The following is a 16,484-nucleotide window of genomic DNA, read 5'->3' as shown; positions in this document are numbered from 1 at the left end:
AGTGGTTAGGATTCGGTGCTTTCAGTGCCGTGGTTTGGGTTCAATCCCTGGTTGGGGAACTGAGATCCCACAAGCCACGTGGTGTGGCCAAAAATAAATAAAAATAAATTCTTAAGATTAAACACCAAGGTTGATCCAGGCAAGATTAAAGAAGTTCCTAATTTCTCTGGTTTTAAAAGCTTCAGAAGCAGCCCCAGGAAAAGATTCTTTAAGAGTCTTATTTACCCTACTGGTGTGTTTTTTTTGGGGGGGGTGGTGGCGGGCTGCACCGCACAGCTTGTGGGATCTCAGTTCCCAGATGAGGGATTGAACCCAGGCGTTAGCAGTGAAAGCGCCAAATCCTAACCACTAAAGCATCATGGAACTCCCCTACTCTGCCACCTTAACTTGCCAGCACCTTATACTCCAACCTTTTAATAGCTCTTCTCCCTCTTAGTACCTCATTCACCTATATGGTTTTAATTACAACAGACTCTTGGCATCCACAAGCCATCCCTCTCCCCACCCCATTCCTTACTCTGTGGCGCGTAGTATTTTATCATTTTGCTCAGGCTGTGGCTAAGTGCGAACTGAGTGTGCAGTGAGTTTGGTGAGCAACAACAAAAAGATGTTGTGTTCTTCACTCCACTCTTGCTGACTGTGAGCTAACTCTTGTGCTGTGATGGGAGTAAGAGATCTAAAAAAGTAGTTGTTTTTTGTTTCCCGCCATTCACCCTCTATTGTTAATTGGTGCATTCTAATCTAAAGAGATAAAGAATCAGATACTAAAAATTCGAAGTCAGTAGGCTTATGTCTGAAGCATGGCCTCATCTAAAACTTTACAGTACAGGGCTGTGTCCAGCACCTAAAAATCCAGTGAATTATTTTTTTTGTACCTTTACAACTCCTCACAAGCATATTAAATAATAATTCAAGTGGTTTAAAAAGCAATTCTTGTGGTCTACAGAAAGTGAAGGCTACTTTGTCTTTGTAGTTTCAAGTTAATATTAAATGACTTGCTAGGAGCTACCTTAAATGGGTCCTGGCAAAAACAGCAGATGTTACCAGACGCAGGAAAAATATCTTTCTAACCCATTAAAAAAGTCAAGCAAGGTTTTACTCAAACCTACCTGAGCCAAACATGCTGTAATTGAATTTTATCCAGAAAAATTGAGAGTTTTAAGAAATCTTTGACCTGTACCAGTTGAAGCAAAGCCAAACACTGTCATGCCTATGACTTCCAGTTAACACAAGAAGAATCCCCAAACATCCCAAGTCTCAGTGGTTGTAGAGAAGCCTGTCTGCAGAGGCTAGCAAGTCTTTAATAAATCAGCCACAGACACAACATGGTATTTTAAATATACAGTAGGAACATTTATTTAAACACTTCTAAAAGATATTTCTCCATGCCTGATGATTTGATATAAAAATCAAACCCATCATACTTTCCCCTTCAGTCTCTCTACATCAAGGGCAATCAGAAATTTGTACAACATGAATATTTGCTTCTGAAACAAAAATTACAAATTAAGTGATAACAAAAATACACAAATCAACTGGACCCTAAACGAATTTCTAATGAATTTTTTCCCCTTTCCCCCAATCACCTAGAGCTTCTTTCTTCAGCCTCATTCTGCTCCTTTTCCTTTCTTTGCTTGGCCATGAACTTCTGTTAAAAGCAATTCATAATATAAAATATTTATTAGATGTTGCTTTGCTCTGTTACAAACGTATCTAATGTATTTCATTGTATTTACAATTTAAAGAGCTTGATCCTACAGAATAAAGATTAGAAACACAGTGCCTTACATTAACATTCCTTCCTTCCATTCATGAATCATCTGATATTTATGATATACTTATGCATTATCTTGATGCTGGGGGACTCAGTGGTCAACAAGATAGATAAGGCCCCTTACCTCATGGAGCTGACATTCTAGTGGGGGAAGAGAAACAATAAAAGAATAAGCAAGATAATTTAGGGGGTGGTGGTAAGTATTATAAAGGAAAGAAAGACTGTAAAGTAAATGAGATGTTTTTTGGGGTGGGAGGAGTGTTCTACTTTAGCTAGGTCTTTCTTTGTCAAAGGTCTTTCAGGGAAGCTGTTATTTGAGTCGAGACCTAAAAGATGAGGAAGAACCAGCTATACAAGGGGGGTTGGGAGAGGGCAAAGGAACAGCAATATAAAGGTGCAAAGGCAGCCAAGGGGCCTTTCATGTACGAAAAAAAAAGAGCCAAAAAAGCTGAAACAGAGTGAGCAATAATAGTGAGGTCAGAGAAGTAGAAAAAAAATCAGATCACGAAGGGCCTTACAGACCCACAATAAGAAGTTTGGATATTATTCCAAGTGTAATATGAAGGCAGTGGAAGATTTCAAGTGGAAAAGTGGCATGTTAAGAGCATAGGTAGCACAGCACAATGTTTAAGGGCATAAGCTTAGAATAAAACAAAGGTAGGTTCAAATCCTAAATCTGCCACTAACTAGCTATGTGATCTTGGGGATTAGGTACTCTTCAATCCTGTTTCCTCATCTTCAAAATTGGAACTGATAGCATCTACCTCATAAAATTGATTGGGGGATTGAATAAGCTTCCAGCAAATAACAGCTCAATGAATGTTAGATGAGTGTCTGTGCCACAAATTCAATACAGAGGATATATAAAGCAACTCTCAAACATTCAGGAGGAATCAGAACCACTGTTTCAACTATGGCTAAAGACGATTCTCTAGAGTTCTAATCTAAATGTGTCCCAAAGACATGTACAACTAAAAAAAGGGGTGGTAGTAGTGAGGAAATGGATTAAATAAAGTTAAGTGGATTCTTTGGCTAGACAAGTCTGAAACTTTAACATGTTATGTGTCCATGACTCTGCAAGAGGGCATCAGAATATACAGTTTCCCACACTTTAGTGGAGTGTCACCTGGGAGTAGTGATATGCAAAATCTACTGTGGCAAACGCTGCCAGAGGAAAAGGAATAAAAACTAGGAGTTACTGGCAAGATACAGTGAAGGACATGAATAGTACTTTGAACTTAAGAGGAATAAACTTAAGAGGAATAAACAAACCTTAAAAAGTTCGTCCAAAAGGAAAGAATGTACATTTTGTGTGGACACTTCAGTAGTTTGACTATGATACCACCACCTGAAGATTTGATGAGTTAAAAATTAAAAATATCTACCTCTGTATTTTGCTTATGACGTGTACTCCTGCAGTGATTTGTCATTGCTTTTTCACCTGAGTAGAAGAGGGAACAAATTGGACAGAAGAATCCAGCCTTCGGTACAAGAAAGTCTAAATCTAGAGGACAGGAAGAGAGAGAGGGAAGAGGAAGGAAAAAAATTAACGATGATTTATCTAGAGCTGTGTTAATTTATCTAAACATGATAAACATACTAAGCACAGTATACACTTATATACAAACATAATACACGCTGTTATGTATCTAGGGATCAAGAGCAATTAAGCCTCTAATCACAAAACCGAAGTCTTTATTTTTAAACAAATTCTGTAATATTCCAGAGCCTCCAGGAATGGCAGGGAACTCCTTCAGAATAGCAGTTCACTGGGAAAGAATCTGGTAGTCTTTGAAATAAACCTCTTAGGAATCCACTGTTTAAATAAAACAGGGAGAAGAGGCAAAATGATAGTCAACTGTCTGCTTGAGGAATACACTGGGTAAACAAATAAGGTGCCCCTTAGCTCATCTGAGCTGGCCATGAACAAAGTTTGCTAGCTAAGCTTTTCCAGCATGTCCTACTCAACTGGAATTTCTGCCTGGGCAAGTATAACTCAATTCTTACCAGAGCAACAAAGAAAGTACATATCCCAGACTTCAAGAGTGCAATAAAAATATCTTTGCCAGGTAAAAACACAGCTTAATAAACTGTTCTCAGAAATGCCAGTGTGCAAAGCTTGCTAATTTCCACTCTAATCATCTAAGCAAGGTCACTGCATTACTCATCTAAACGACAGAACACTTATTACGGTTCTGAATTTTTATTTCACATGGATAAGGAAAAAATGTCATTTTTACTTTACCTTCAGGGACATCAGGTGCCACTGATTTCCCCAAAGAAGAGTCCTCAATCTTCTTGCGTTTTCGTTCTGGTTCTGAATCCATTAATTCAGATTCTTCATCAACTAAACTCATTAAATTTTTCAAGGAAAAAAAAAAAGTTATTCAAAACAGATTTATAGATTTTATACTAAGTGATGTTATCTGAAGCTAACATCAGATAATCTCTGCCTTCAAAGATTAATCTATGAAAAAAAAAGATTAATTTATGGATCACCTCTCTAAGTAAACCTTTCTTGGTTAATCCTACCCGACTATTCTTCCAAGAGTCTTTATATAAGGAATAAATGGGTAAATCTGTTCAACCTTATTAAATAGATTTAAGGATATGGGACTAATGCTTAGCAGCATATTTTATTTACACATTGTTAAGGAAAGAATTTAAAAGGTAATGGAAGAAGTTCAAGTTCTATATTATTGGCAAGAGTTAACGTGTGTATGCGAAAGTGCTGGGGTGGGAGAAGAGTGTGGATTGAGGGGAAAAGGACACGAGCAGAGAATAATTCTGCTGCCCTGTACTGAAAACCCTTCCAACCAAGAAAAACAAAACCTAAACTGATGGACTAAGACCCTTGCTAGACTGAATCACAAGTGAAACTACAAACATTCAAACCCAGCAAAGTGAATTAACGTTGTAAGAAGCACTCAATGTTATCAGCAAAATGCCTAACAGGATCTTGGGGGAAGACAAAAACAAAAACTGGTTCCAAGCAATTCTGGTTACCCTCAGTAGCTGAAATACCTAACTGTTGTAAAGCACTGGACAAATCTCTCTCACATATATATCATTCATTTAGCTTTTATCTCGTGTGAGACAGGCAGGTCAAATCATTATTATCCCTATTTCTTCACAGATGGAGAAAGCAAAACCAAAAGAGGTAAGAAACTGATTATGTCCAAGGATGCATAGCCAGTAAGTGACAGAGACTTGTGACTTCAAGTTCAGTGCTCTCCCCATGTAACTGGGCTACTTCTTTACCAAATCTGAGGGGATGGTTAGAAACTATGAAATCGTTATTTACTGTTCTCTTACTCCTTGCATTTTACCAGTCATCAAGTCCCAAAGAGTCGATTGAAAAGGCTGCCTCACTTTTCTTGACTTGATGCTTAAAACGGCCTCCAGTGTCTTGCTACAACCCTGAACAGAGTAATACTTCCTCAAACACATTTGCTGCTGCCACTCCAAAGGCACCTTTATCTAATAATAACAACAACAGTAATACATATTATATATAATTACATAATAATTTAAAAGATTAAAACAAATATTTTAAGTTTAAAATTATTTAAAAAATGACTTTTTCTTAAGCTAGGTTCTTTCATCAAATATATTGTCTATTAATGAAAATAAATGGTTACAAAAGCAGTAAAGAAATGATTCTTTCTCTATTCTTCTGTTGAGATGAGGCAGTTCTAAGCAAGCTGGTAGCTGAAGTTGCCCTATCACAACAGAAATCCCGAGGGGGGGAAAGCCCTCATGAAATTATGCTAGAAGCATTTGTCGGTTAGTAAAAACACTGACTATGGCTTGGTATCAAGGAGAGGTTAATGGAGAAGAATAGACAAAGGAGGAGTACCCACTTAGCCAAGGGAGAGAGCATCAAGAAAGAGTACATAATCAACAGTAACAAACGATGCAGAGAAGTCAAATAAGACTAAATTAAGAAGAAAAAAACTTAATCCAGTATGACAAGCAGAAGGGTTTTAGGTTTTTATTCCACCTGGTTAGGAAATGGGAAAGGAAGGGGGCCTAAATAAATTGTGGAGCAGCACTGAGGACCCAGCTGGGAGCTAGGTCAATGAGATTCGACTGAACCACAGTTGGTAGTTTTTCCTTAGAGAACATAGGATACAAAAGCAGGAGGGCAATGAGGGTGCTGTTTTCAAAGAGAACGGTACAAGGGATTTAGGATTTTGCTATGAATATATGGACACAATGACAAATACTCGTTAAGTAACTGGAGTATTCTAGACACTGTTCCCTATTTGTTTCAACATGAATTGCACTGTTATTAAGACATCTTATTTAATTCACTGGCTGTCTGCTTGGCAGCATCCACAAAGCAAGGGATCTGGTACACAAGTAAAAGCTAGTTAATAAATAATTTTTACTTGATGCTGCAACATGGTCAGAATAACCTTTCGTGGATCATTTCCACAAAAATTTGTCACATTCTATTGTAACAGGATCCCATATTATTCTCTATTATCCCATTCCATTATGTTCCATTATCTCTATAATTGCAAAGATAAAAATCTTTATCCAGATCTAATCATTAATGGGCTGCCTTCCCTCACTCCCTCAACTCCCATCCCTGCTCTGTTGACTCTTTTTCTACTTTTCTTCTTAGACAGTAGATCTTTGGAACTTTAACCACCTCCTCATATTGCGTTACTCTCTCCCCCACTTCTATCAATCCTGCTTTACCTTCACTAATTTGGAAGGCCTCTTCATCATTTGCTGGTTCTGCCGTAACAGCTTTTTCTGATGGTGGCGGTTTCCCAATTCTAACTCTCTTGGCTGGCACTTTAGCTTTAAAGAGAAAGTCTAATTTATTGCTACAGTAACAGTGTTTAAATTGCTTTTAACTCTGAATAACAACTTTAACACCTTTTTTGCAAACAAGATAGATATTACTCAAATTTGGGAAGGAAACCTATTTCTAATATAAAATAGGAGAATTCTGTTTTTAAAAATTCAGCACTAGTCTAAGCATTCTCCTTTTATTTTCCCATTTATCCGGATCAAAACTCCACCTTACCACCTGCTTTTCTCAAGGAGCCTACCCACATTTTCCTATTTTGTTCAAGACTGTGGGACCTTTCTAGTATTTTTTCTTAGTTTGGTTAAATTTTTCAAGATTTTTGTATTCGAAATTATTTCGATCTCCCTAAAGTACTGAAAAGTGAGCTGACCTATTATTCTATACCATCAAAATATTACTTAAAAGTGAAATGGTACCTTCACAAATTTTCCCAAATCCTAAGTCTAAGCAAAAACTAGGAGGCAGGCTGGTATAAACAGCCTTCTACTTATCAAAAGCTGTATTTTCTCAATAATACAAACATATCATTTTCATTCCAATTCTAATCTGGGTATTCTAGTTTGCTTTCTGGTTTTGTTATCTTTTCTTGAGATACAGTAACTTGGGGCAGGGTCTGAACTAAGAGAAATTTGTGAAACTTGAACATATTTCTTCGGAAAATATCACTTGGCCATAACTATCTGTTGGCTTCTTATGTCAATACACAGTGAAATTATTGGTAATGTTGTAACATATATTTAAAAAAATTTTAAATGTAGTCCCCTATAAAACAAAAGCTACCACTTCTGAGTATCTACCTGCTAAGTGTCTTTCAATCATGGTTTTCAGATCTTCTTCCATAATATTCTCATTTACTGGACCCACTTGGGACAAAGCTTCAAGTTTTGTCTTCTTTGTGTCCACAGCTCTCTTTCTTCTATCCCCTCTTTTATCGGTGGGATGGTCATGTTTGCTTTGTGTTAATTCAACTTTTAAATCATTGTCTCCATCTTCCTCCTCTCCAACTTCATCAACAGTAACAAAATTAAGCTCTTCTTTAAGGTTGTTAAAATCTGCCAGAGAGTCTTCATCCTCTTCAGTTACTTCATCTAATGTCACTAAATGCAGATCACTGCTGTCATCCTGTATTTCATCTACAGTAACTAAAGCAGAAGGGTCTTCAGGCATGTGAGAAGAAATGAACCCAATGGAATCCCTTCCAGTATTTTCCTCATCTCCTTTAGTGTTTAAAGCAGCAAAACTTATGTCTGCCGACTCATTTAAAGGTAGCTCTTCTACTTCTCCAATTTCATCCACAGTTACCAAGCGTTCCTGTTTGAGAAGATCTTGTTCTTCAGCCACTGACAGTACAGTAACATCTTTAGGTTCACTGTGGGAAATGCAATCATCTTGATCAATTAACTCATCTAATGTAAGAAGTGAATTTGAATTTTTTACCATTTCCTCCATATTTATTTCTTCTTCATCAATTACTTCATCCACAGTGACTAGAGCTTGTGCTAGATGTGCAGCTGCATCTTCTTCTTCCCCAATCTCATCCAATGTTACAAAAGATAATTCTCCCTCAACAACACGAGGAGCAGAGATTTTCCCCTTCTTCTTCTTCAAGTTAAGTTCAGAGGAAGGGGTATTTTTGAGAGCTTCTTTCCTTTTTCCCTTCAGTGGATTCTGCTTGGCTTGAAAAGGATTCACTTCTTCTATAACTTCATCCACAGTAACAAATTCATCCAAATTAAATGGAAATAAGGGTTCCTGTTGGAAAGGTAAAAAAACTCACAGAATTGTGAACAACTACTGATAACTGGCTAGGTTCCATACAGTCTCAATAAATGTGCATGACATACCTATCATTTGTGAGAATTTCAGTATAGAGATGTTTCCTAAAGCTGAAATTAGTTATTTTTCAAAGCCCCACAAACAAATCCAAAGAGTAAACAATGCCAAAGGTAAAATCCTAACAATAGCAATCTAATTCCACCTTTACTTAATTTCAGTAAGATTACAATTATTTCCTAAATGACGTGCGAATTGGAAATATGATGTACAAAAATACTACATTAAGAGCATTTATCAAACAATTAACATAATATAAAGAATTTACCATTCCATATGTTAAACGATATCCAGCAAGTGTTTTGGAGACTTCATGGACTACTAAAAGCACCTCAAATGCAACTAGAAAGTTAACAGCTAACTAGATTGTTCCATCAATCAATTTAGATACATAATACGTATTTTTAAGATATGTAATACTAAGATACAGGCACACTTTGCTTAATTGCACTTTGCTTTATTGTACTTTGTAGATACTACTTTTTACAAATTGAAGATTTGTGGAAACCCTGTGATAAACAAGTCTATTGGCGCCATTTTTCCAACAGCACTTGATAACTTCATGTCTCTGTGTCACATTTCGGTAATTCTCACAATATGCAAACTTCTTCATTATTATTGTATTTGTTATGGTGATCTCTGGTCAGTGACCTTTGATGTTACTACTGCAGAAAGATTACGATTCACTGAAGACTCAGATGATGGTTAGCATTTTTTAGCAATAAGGTACTTAATTAAGGTATGCACATTTTTTTAAAGACACAATGCTACTGTACACTTAATAGAGTACAGTATAGTATAAACATAACTTTTACATGTACTGGGAAACCAAAAAATTTGTGTGACTCACTTTTATTCAGATATTTACTTTACTATTCTGGTCTGGAACAGAACTTGTAATATCTCTGAGGTATGCCTATATAAGATTTATATTTTGAGAAAGTTATACAGAAAATTTATTACTAAGACTTAATGACAAATATAACTGCACTTGAAAAAAAAATAGTATCTGTAATTTGAAAAATGGTGCCAATTACTAAAGAAAATAAATTCCTGGCAGGCCTCCTACACATTTAGTACACTATCAATGGTCAATTAACTAGTAAATATAATAATGGCATTAGAATACATACACAGTAAATTTAGGGCAGGAGGGGGGATGTGTAAGCAACTGTACTATCAATTTATTAAGCCATGGAAGAACCATAATCCTTACTTCTGCTTCTTAAACTACTAACATTTCTCCTTGCCCTAATAAAGTAGACCCAAATTTATGCCCTACCAGGGGAAAAAAGTAAAATAACTGAAAAAATAGTCTATGAATAACAGAAATCTAAAATACCAAACAGCCAAATATAAATTGTAACATGTTTATTTGGCAGTAGAAGTCAGTACCAAGAAAGTAAATCTTAAAGCCCGTCTAGTTAGGTTAAATTGAGTGGTACCAAAAGGATAACAAAATGGAGAGGACTCAAGTCAAATGTCAACCTCCTTTACATAGATGATTTTATTCTGTGTTACAACCCCTTCCTACTGATGTGAGACTGGAGGTGTCTTCCTACTCTAATCCCCTTTCCATCCCTGTGTTAACTTTTTGCTCCACACCAAGAACAAACTATTTAGCCTAGCTCAAGGTCAGAAAATGAACTGGTGGTGGGGTCAAAAACATACTATCTCATTCCTGTCCCTTGCTCTATATCAAACTAATTATTACAGGAGAGACACAAGTTACAAGGTGGACGAACTCTTTTATGGAATGATGGAATAGATGGGTCTGTGTTAGTAGATTGTTTCTTACCTCTTTGGGTTTGGAACTTCTACCAGTGGTGCTTTTAGGAGTCTTAGTGTTTTGCCCAGTCAAAGTCTGAAATATTAAATAAGAAATACAGAAAAACAGAATTTACAACTAGGTTATTAATGTTCTTTAAAACACAAAAAGAATTCAAAAAGCAAATATTACCCAAACACATTCAATTATACAAATATTTAACAGGTATACCAAGCTAAGTCAACAATCATTTAACAGTATAGGCATCATCTCCATAAGCTGTAGTTAAATTCAGTTTTACTGTCTAAGTAGGGCCATCAGTAAGCTGATAAAGGAAGCTTCAATTTAAAAGAGAAAACGGTTTCCCATTTCAGAAGCTAAATCACCTCAGGAGATTCAATGCAGGTTTTTTTTTTTTTTAAATGCAAAGTTTTATTTCTGACCACATTTTATCCAAATAATGCTTTCACACCTGTTAATAAATTACAAACTTGAGCTTATTATTCTAAGTGTCTACTGGCTTAAATCAATGGAGTCATTTAAGAAAGGGAAAAGGGAGCTTGGGGGTGAAGGGAGTGAGCAGATGAAAGCATAAAACAAGATTACATCTCCTACTCCTTAGCTACAACAGAGAGCTAATCACGTCAAAGATTCTCTGAACACTCTTCCTACCCTCCTCACCTTATTGTTGCTGTCATCCCGTTTCATGACGGAAGGTTTAGCCTCTGTTTCCTGAGACTGTTTTGTAATATCCCTGTAATCCAGTTTAGAATCTTTGCCTTGCAGGGCTGAGATCCTTCCACTGCCTCCTCTGGTAACACTGCTCTGAGTGGGTTTCAATTTACTGCTGTTTTCAGCCAAGCCTGATCTGGCACTTGTAGGTTTAAGGAGACCCAATTCCTTGGCTGAAAGTTTCTTTTCAGCATTTATTTGATCTCTGAGTACAGATTTTAGAAAACTCTTCTGGTTTTCAGATTTTGAAGCTGTAGCTTTTGCCTTTAGAGAAGAGACCATACCAGCCTTGATGCTTGATTTACTGCTAGATGCATTTGATGCAGGCAGCGTACTAATTTTACTAGTTTCATCAGACTTATTGGCCTGAACCACTCCTTTATTTGGGCATGCCTTGGTCACTGAGTTTTCTGCAGGCTTTTCTTTCATTGCAGCCACAATCTTTTCCAACTTCTCTGCAACCATCTTATCATCATTCTTTTCAGCCTTCTCTATTCGTATTTGCAGATTCATTCTGGTTCCCTTGGTATTTAATTCATTCTCCTCCTTTTCATCCATATTACTTTTTGCAGAAATTCCCTTTGTGCTCACTGACTGCTCATCCCCAGTGGAAATTCCAGGTACTAAGGCCACAACACAAGTAGATGGTACTATTTCTGAAACAGTTTCATGTTTGTCTACTTCAGCTACAGCTTCTATCATAGACTGTGTAATTGCAGAAAAGAAATCTTCTGCTTCAGATGGAGAGTCTTCTAGAATTCCTTTGATGTTCCTTTCTTCTATAAATGCACTATCAGATGATGTTAATTCTGTTTCAGGGTTAATAATTTCTGCCTCTTCCTTCTCAAAGTCACTGGTATACACCTGCTGATTTAAAACAGACTGCTCTCCATTTTCAGTGAATAAGTCAATACTGGCTGGAGTGGAAGCTACAAGAGGAATTTCCACTTTGACCTCCTCTCCCTGAGTTCCAACTTCAAATGTTTCAATAGCAAAGTCAGAGACACATAGTGCTTTTTCTGGTTCTTCCTCACAAGGCTCTTCCTGTTGTATAAAAGTTTCTGTCTGAATGCTGGGAATAGATTCCTCTTTAACTTCACTAGGTTTAACGGAGGGACTATCAGCTGCTCTTTGCACCTCACTTTCATCAACTGAATGGTTTTTCAAGTCAGGGCTAAAAGTATTTAAAAACAAAAAGAACACAAACAAAAACCAAACTATGATGAGAATTCAACCATCATAAATAATCCTGTTGATGCTAATTGTTAAGACTTCCTGATACAAGAGCAATAAGCACTGGGAAATCCAGCCAATCAGCATAATAATGGTTAAGAAGTTTTGATGTAAATATACAGATAACATAAAATTTTAAAATGATCCTCCATTGCACTAAAGATTTCTTTTTAGTTCAAAGGAAATTATGGCAATATTATGACCACTGATATGATCATTTTACTCATATAAGTTATAACCATTTATTTTTCCTTCTGTGTCAAGTTTGCCCCTGATACCAGAAGGCTGAACGTGAATTTGAGACATCTCAAATTATTATTAGGTCTTATCTCCCCAACAGTGGTAACTGAAATAATAAAATACGTTTATGGTTCGTGAAACTATTGATCCATGCATTATTTACAATTTTATAAGTGAGCCTTACATAAAAGGAACAGAAACAGAAACTGATAGGCCACACTTATCTTAAACACGTCACCTCTTTCTTTTGGGTGTGAAACAGATTTGTTTTCAATTTCCCAAGAAGTGTATTTATTAGTAATACTTAAAAGAAAACTTTCTTTGGAAATATCTTTTAAATACTCTGTTGGAGATTTAAAGTTAGAGGCAAAGCTGATACAACCACCTTAACATAAACATGTGTACTTATTATAAAGTATGTGCCTTTGGCTATATCACAAGAAGAAATTTGTTAAAAGAAATCCTTCCAGTTACAGAGACTAATTTAAGATGCTAATACATAGCTTAAAATTTTAAGTAAAATTATTTAGAGGAAATGGAGGAAATACATGGCAAATACATGCAACTGATCTAATTCATCAAGGTCCTCCCAAATCCAACATAAAAATAAAAGTGTGCGATACAACTATTTTCACTGAGACAGAGACAGAATAAACTGTTTTTATATTAATGCTCCATGGATAAGAGATTATCCTGAATAGTAATAAGGAAAATCTTAGCTTCTGAGGACAACATCCAGCACTCTGTCAACACAATAATGTTTAACAAATACATCTGATTAATTACATTAGAAGGTACAGGTTGGAGAAAGACTCCAGAAAGTGATCCTGCCATATCAATATCTCAGTGTTGACTTTTTCCTCCTACTCTTCAAGGAAGGAGGGGATGAGACATCCCTTTTGATATGCTTCTCAAAGGGCGGCTATATACTCTTTAGTTACTGCAAGATGGTGTCCGTGTCCTGAGACATTAATAATATTTCAGAAGTTTGGAAAAAGTAAGTGCTACCACATCAGGGTCTAATCTTATGAGCCAATAAACTATTCCTCCCTCCTACAAAGATGGTTAAGTTTAAACTTCCAGAGGAGAAAACTTTTCTAAGAGATCAGAGAAACACCTCTTGAAGAAAAGCCATTAAGGCAAAGAGTTTGAGGAATTTATTTAAGTTAAAAAGTCAGTAACCACAGACCTTTATCAAATAATATTCTATTCAACTGTATAAGCTATCCTTTGTATGCTGAAAGGGTTTAAAGGTTTGTATTTGAAATGATTCACATCCCTTATATTAAAAAATACCAATGGCTGATTTTTGGTGTTCCAAATTCTTAGGAAAAGTAAAAAAAAAACTTGTTGCCAAGCACAAATATGACAAAGAAAAAGTTGTGATATTCAGTTAAAGCAGTTATGTGAATATTATTTCTCAAGAAATAAGCTTTCATTTTTAAGTTACAAGACTCATTTCCAATAATGAACATTAAATTCAAACTCCTGCCTCATTACAGAACTGCATATTAACCCTAAAGGCTTTACAAACTAGAGCTATACAAAAACACCAATTTACTGGGCTTTAGAAGGAGAACAATGGAGATTTTGATTCCTGGCTCTAGGATACAGTAAGTCCTCCCCCTTTACCACATTTAAAGTTTGTCAGTAAATTTAAAAAGCTGTTATCTTTTATACAAAATGAATCACTATGCAGTATCACACTTGAAACAGACAGCATGAACCTACTTAGGAAAATGGCTTAATTCCATATTTGTTCTTGTGTGCCAGTCTTTTAAAATTATAGTGCTTTCTTCATAGGATTTATTTTCCAAAAATTAGTATCTAGTTTTCTGGCTGATACGGTAAAAAGCTTCAGTGTTCATCAAGTTAGCTTGGAAAGTCAGTTTGAGATGTCAAATAAATGAAATTATTAACACCAGAGTATAAAAAACAGTCTTTTAAAAGAATAAAGAAAACAAAATCATATTCTGGAAACTGGACCAAAAAAGGATTCCAGAAAAGGCTGGGTTCAGGATAGAGGTATCTAATTTCCCACTCCCCTGTCCTACCCCATCCCTCCATAAAACCAGGGTTTCAAAATCTTCAGAGAAGGTATATAATAAAAGCTGGCCATGAGAACAAAGGTTAACACCATACCATATACTTTCTGAGAAACTTTAGACTGAGACATAACAGTGAAGATCAGTATTTATTTCAGAGGGCCACTGAGTACTGCCCAACATTATTAATGAACTGGTGAACATTTCCTCTTGCACCCTTATTTGGAGCCTTAATCATATGATAAATAAATAATGTTCACATGGGGGTTGGTTAAAACAGGGAAAATGTAGAATTTTATTAAATTATTAATATACCCATGTGAGATTTCTTTTAAAAAGGAAACAAACACTTTACATTAACTATAAACAAGAGGATCATATTAACGAATTAGCATCCACAAGTGCTTAAAAAAAAAAAAAAAAAAAAAATACAAGGACCAGTATTTTCTCAGGATCAGCTTACTCCAATAAAGAAATGTGAAGTATTCAGCCACATCCCATGTCTTTTTTCTCTAACATCATACAGGTCAGAAAAAAACAACTGCAAAGTGGGAATTAAGAAATTATTAGTGCTAGAACTTTAAAAATTAATAAGATTAGACAACTATTTGTAAATTCATTAAGACATATCTGATTTTAAAAGATAAGTGAAAACAATGAAAGAGAAAATGACCAAACGCACACAGTAGCTATTCTTTTGGACGTGAAAGAAACTGTCAAATGAAATATATAAAATGGATTTTTGGAAGAGCCTACTTACTTACCAGCCAGAGTTACTACAGCCAAACTGCAGGTCTATCTATACTACTACATGCAGCATTGTTACTTATTCAGCCCTTTGCGGGCTTTTGTAGCAAACACTGCTTGCTGTTGGTTATTACTTCTTAGGCATGTAAATATAATTGGTATGCTGATGTGCAACTTAAAAAAGTTTGTGTGGATATGTATAGCCAACCTATTGCTTAAAGTTACCGATATATTTTAATGTACTCATAATCATCTTTATCATTTAAAAGTCTCATTTTATAAAAATTACTGAGAAGAAAAATCCATAAGACATCCTGTTTTTCAGGCATCTTATAATTAGGCAGTGTATCAAATAAAATAAACTTTCCATATTTATACACTCAAACTCCTCTTTCAAACTGATAAGCTCTTACTACACTGACTAAGAAATAAGGGTAAATCACTTAGTATGAAAGAGAGAAAGAATCCTCTATCAGTGATTCCCAATGAAGAGCAGTAAAAGGGAGGTTATTCATTGGTGGGACAAGGGTGGTGATGAGTGTGGTATTCATCAGGATGAGAAAGTCACTACAAAGAGGATATAATATATGTGGTCAAAAAAAGTTGCGAGTTACCAGTTTGTATAGACTCTGAAGAACAACCTTTCACCCTCTGAAAATATAAAGCAGTGTACATATTATTTTGTTTTATACCAAAATACACACTAAATATTATCTTTCTGGTTTTAAAAACTCAATGAAAATTTAAAAGGATTATACAAACAAACTTAAAATTACTACTGTGCCTAACTATTTTGGAATAGGAAAATCTAACAAGAATATAACACTGATAACAGAGTTGAGCTGTTCAAGAGAATTAGCAAAATATTTCATAAAGAAGGCAAATTTATATATTTAATTCAAACTGTGTGTACACATTCACTTCTCCTAAAAAAAAAAAAATCAGTAAATATCTGAAAGAGACAAAAAATAATAACAAAAAAAGCCCCTAGGTCAAACAGAGCCCTCCAAAAACCCCAAAACAAAAAACACCCTCATAACACTCATATAAAAGATACAAACTTTTTGTTACTAGTGAACAATTACCATAAAATACACAAATAATATTTAGTAATTAACTACATACTATAAAAACTGTTAGCAAACTTAAAGCAACATACCTTTTTTTCCCTAGTTCTGGGTCTTTCTCAGCTTCAGCCTGTAATATAATTCCACATTTTATTAGAGGCTATTCTACTGGATTTAAAATATTTAACTCATCAATGCAGTGTTTTCAGTTCTTAAA

At 35.5% G+C, this 16,484-nt stretch overlaps 1 protein-coding gene across 5 annotated transcripts in view; it reads right to left on the bottom strand.

Moving 5' to 3' along the window:
- Positions 1-1,331: 1,331 nt before the first annotated feature.
- ZNF638 (zinc finger protein 638) overlaps positions 1,332-16,484 on the bottom strand; it is an 88,661-nt gene continuing 73,508 nt past the window's right edge. For all 5 annotated transcript variants that reach the window (XM_068563915.1, XM_068563917.1, XM_068563918.1 and 2 more), the window contains 8 exons: positions 16,360-16,397; positions 10,885-12,109; positions 10,234-10,299; positions 7,400-8,354; positions 6,485-6,589; positions 4,020-4,121; positions 3,160-3,278; positions 1,332-1,648 (listed from right to left, as the gene is read on the bottom strand). In XM_068563915.1, coding sequence (XP_068420016.1) covers positions 1,583-1,648; positions 3,160-3,278; positions 4,020-4,121; positions 6,485-6,589; positions 7,400-8,354; positions 10,234-10,299; positions 10,885-12,109; positions 16,360-16,397 — 2,676 coding nt within the window. In that variant the 3' untranslated portion in view covers positions 1,332-1,582. The remainder of the gene's footprint in view (positions 1,649-3,159; positions 3,279-4,019; positions 4,122-6,484; positions 6,590-7,399; positions 8,355-10,233; positions 10,300-10,884; positions 12,110-16,359; positions 16,398-16,484) is intronic.

Source organism: Eschrichtius robustus, chromosome 15, assembly GCF_028021215.1.
Source record: "Eschrichtius robustus isolate mEscRob2 chromosome 15, mEscRob2.pri, whole genome shotgun sequence".
Classification (NCBI taxonomy): Eukaryota; Metazoa; Chordata; class Mammalia; order Artiodactyla; family Eschrichtiidae; genus Eschrichtius; species Eschrichtius robustus.
Note: the sequence above shows the minus strand (reverse complement) of the source record. Positions and strands in the feature narration are given on the sequence as shown.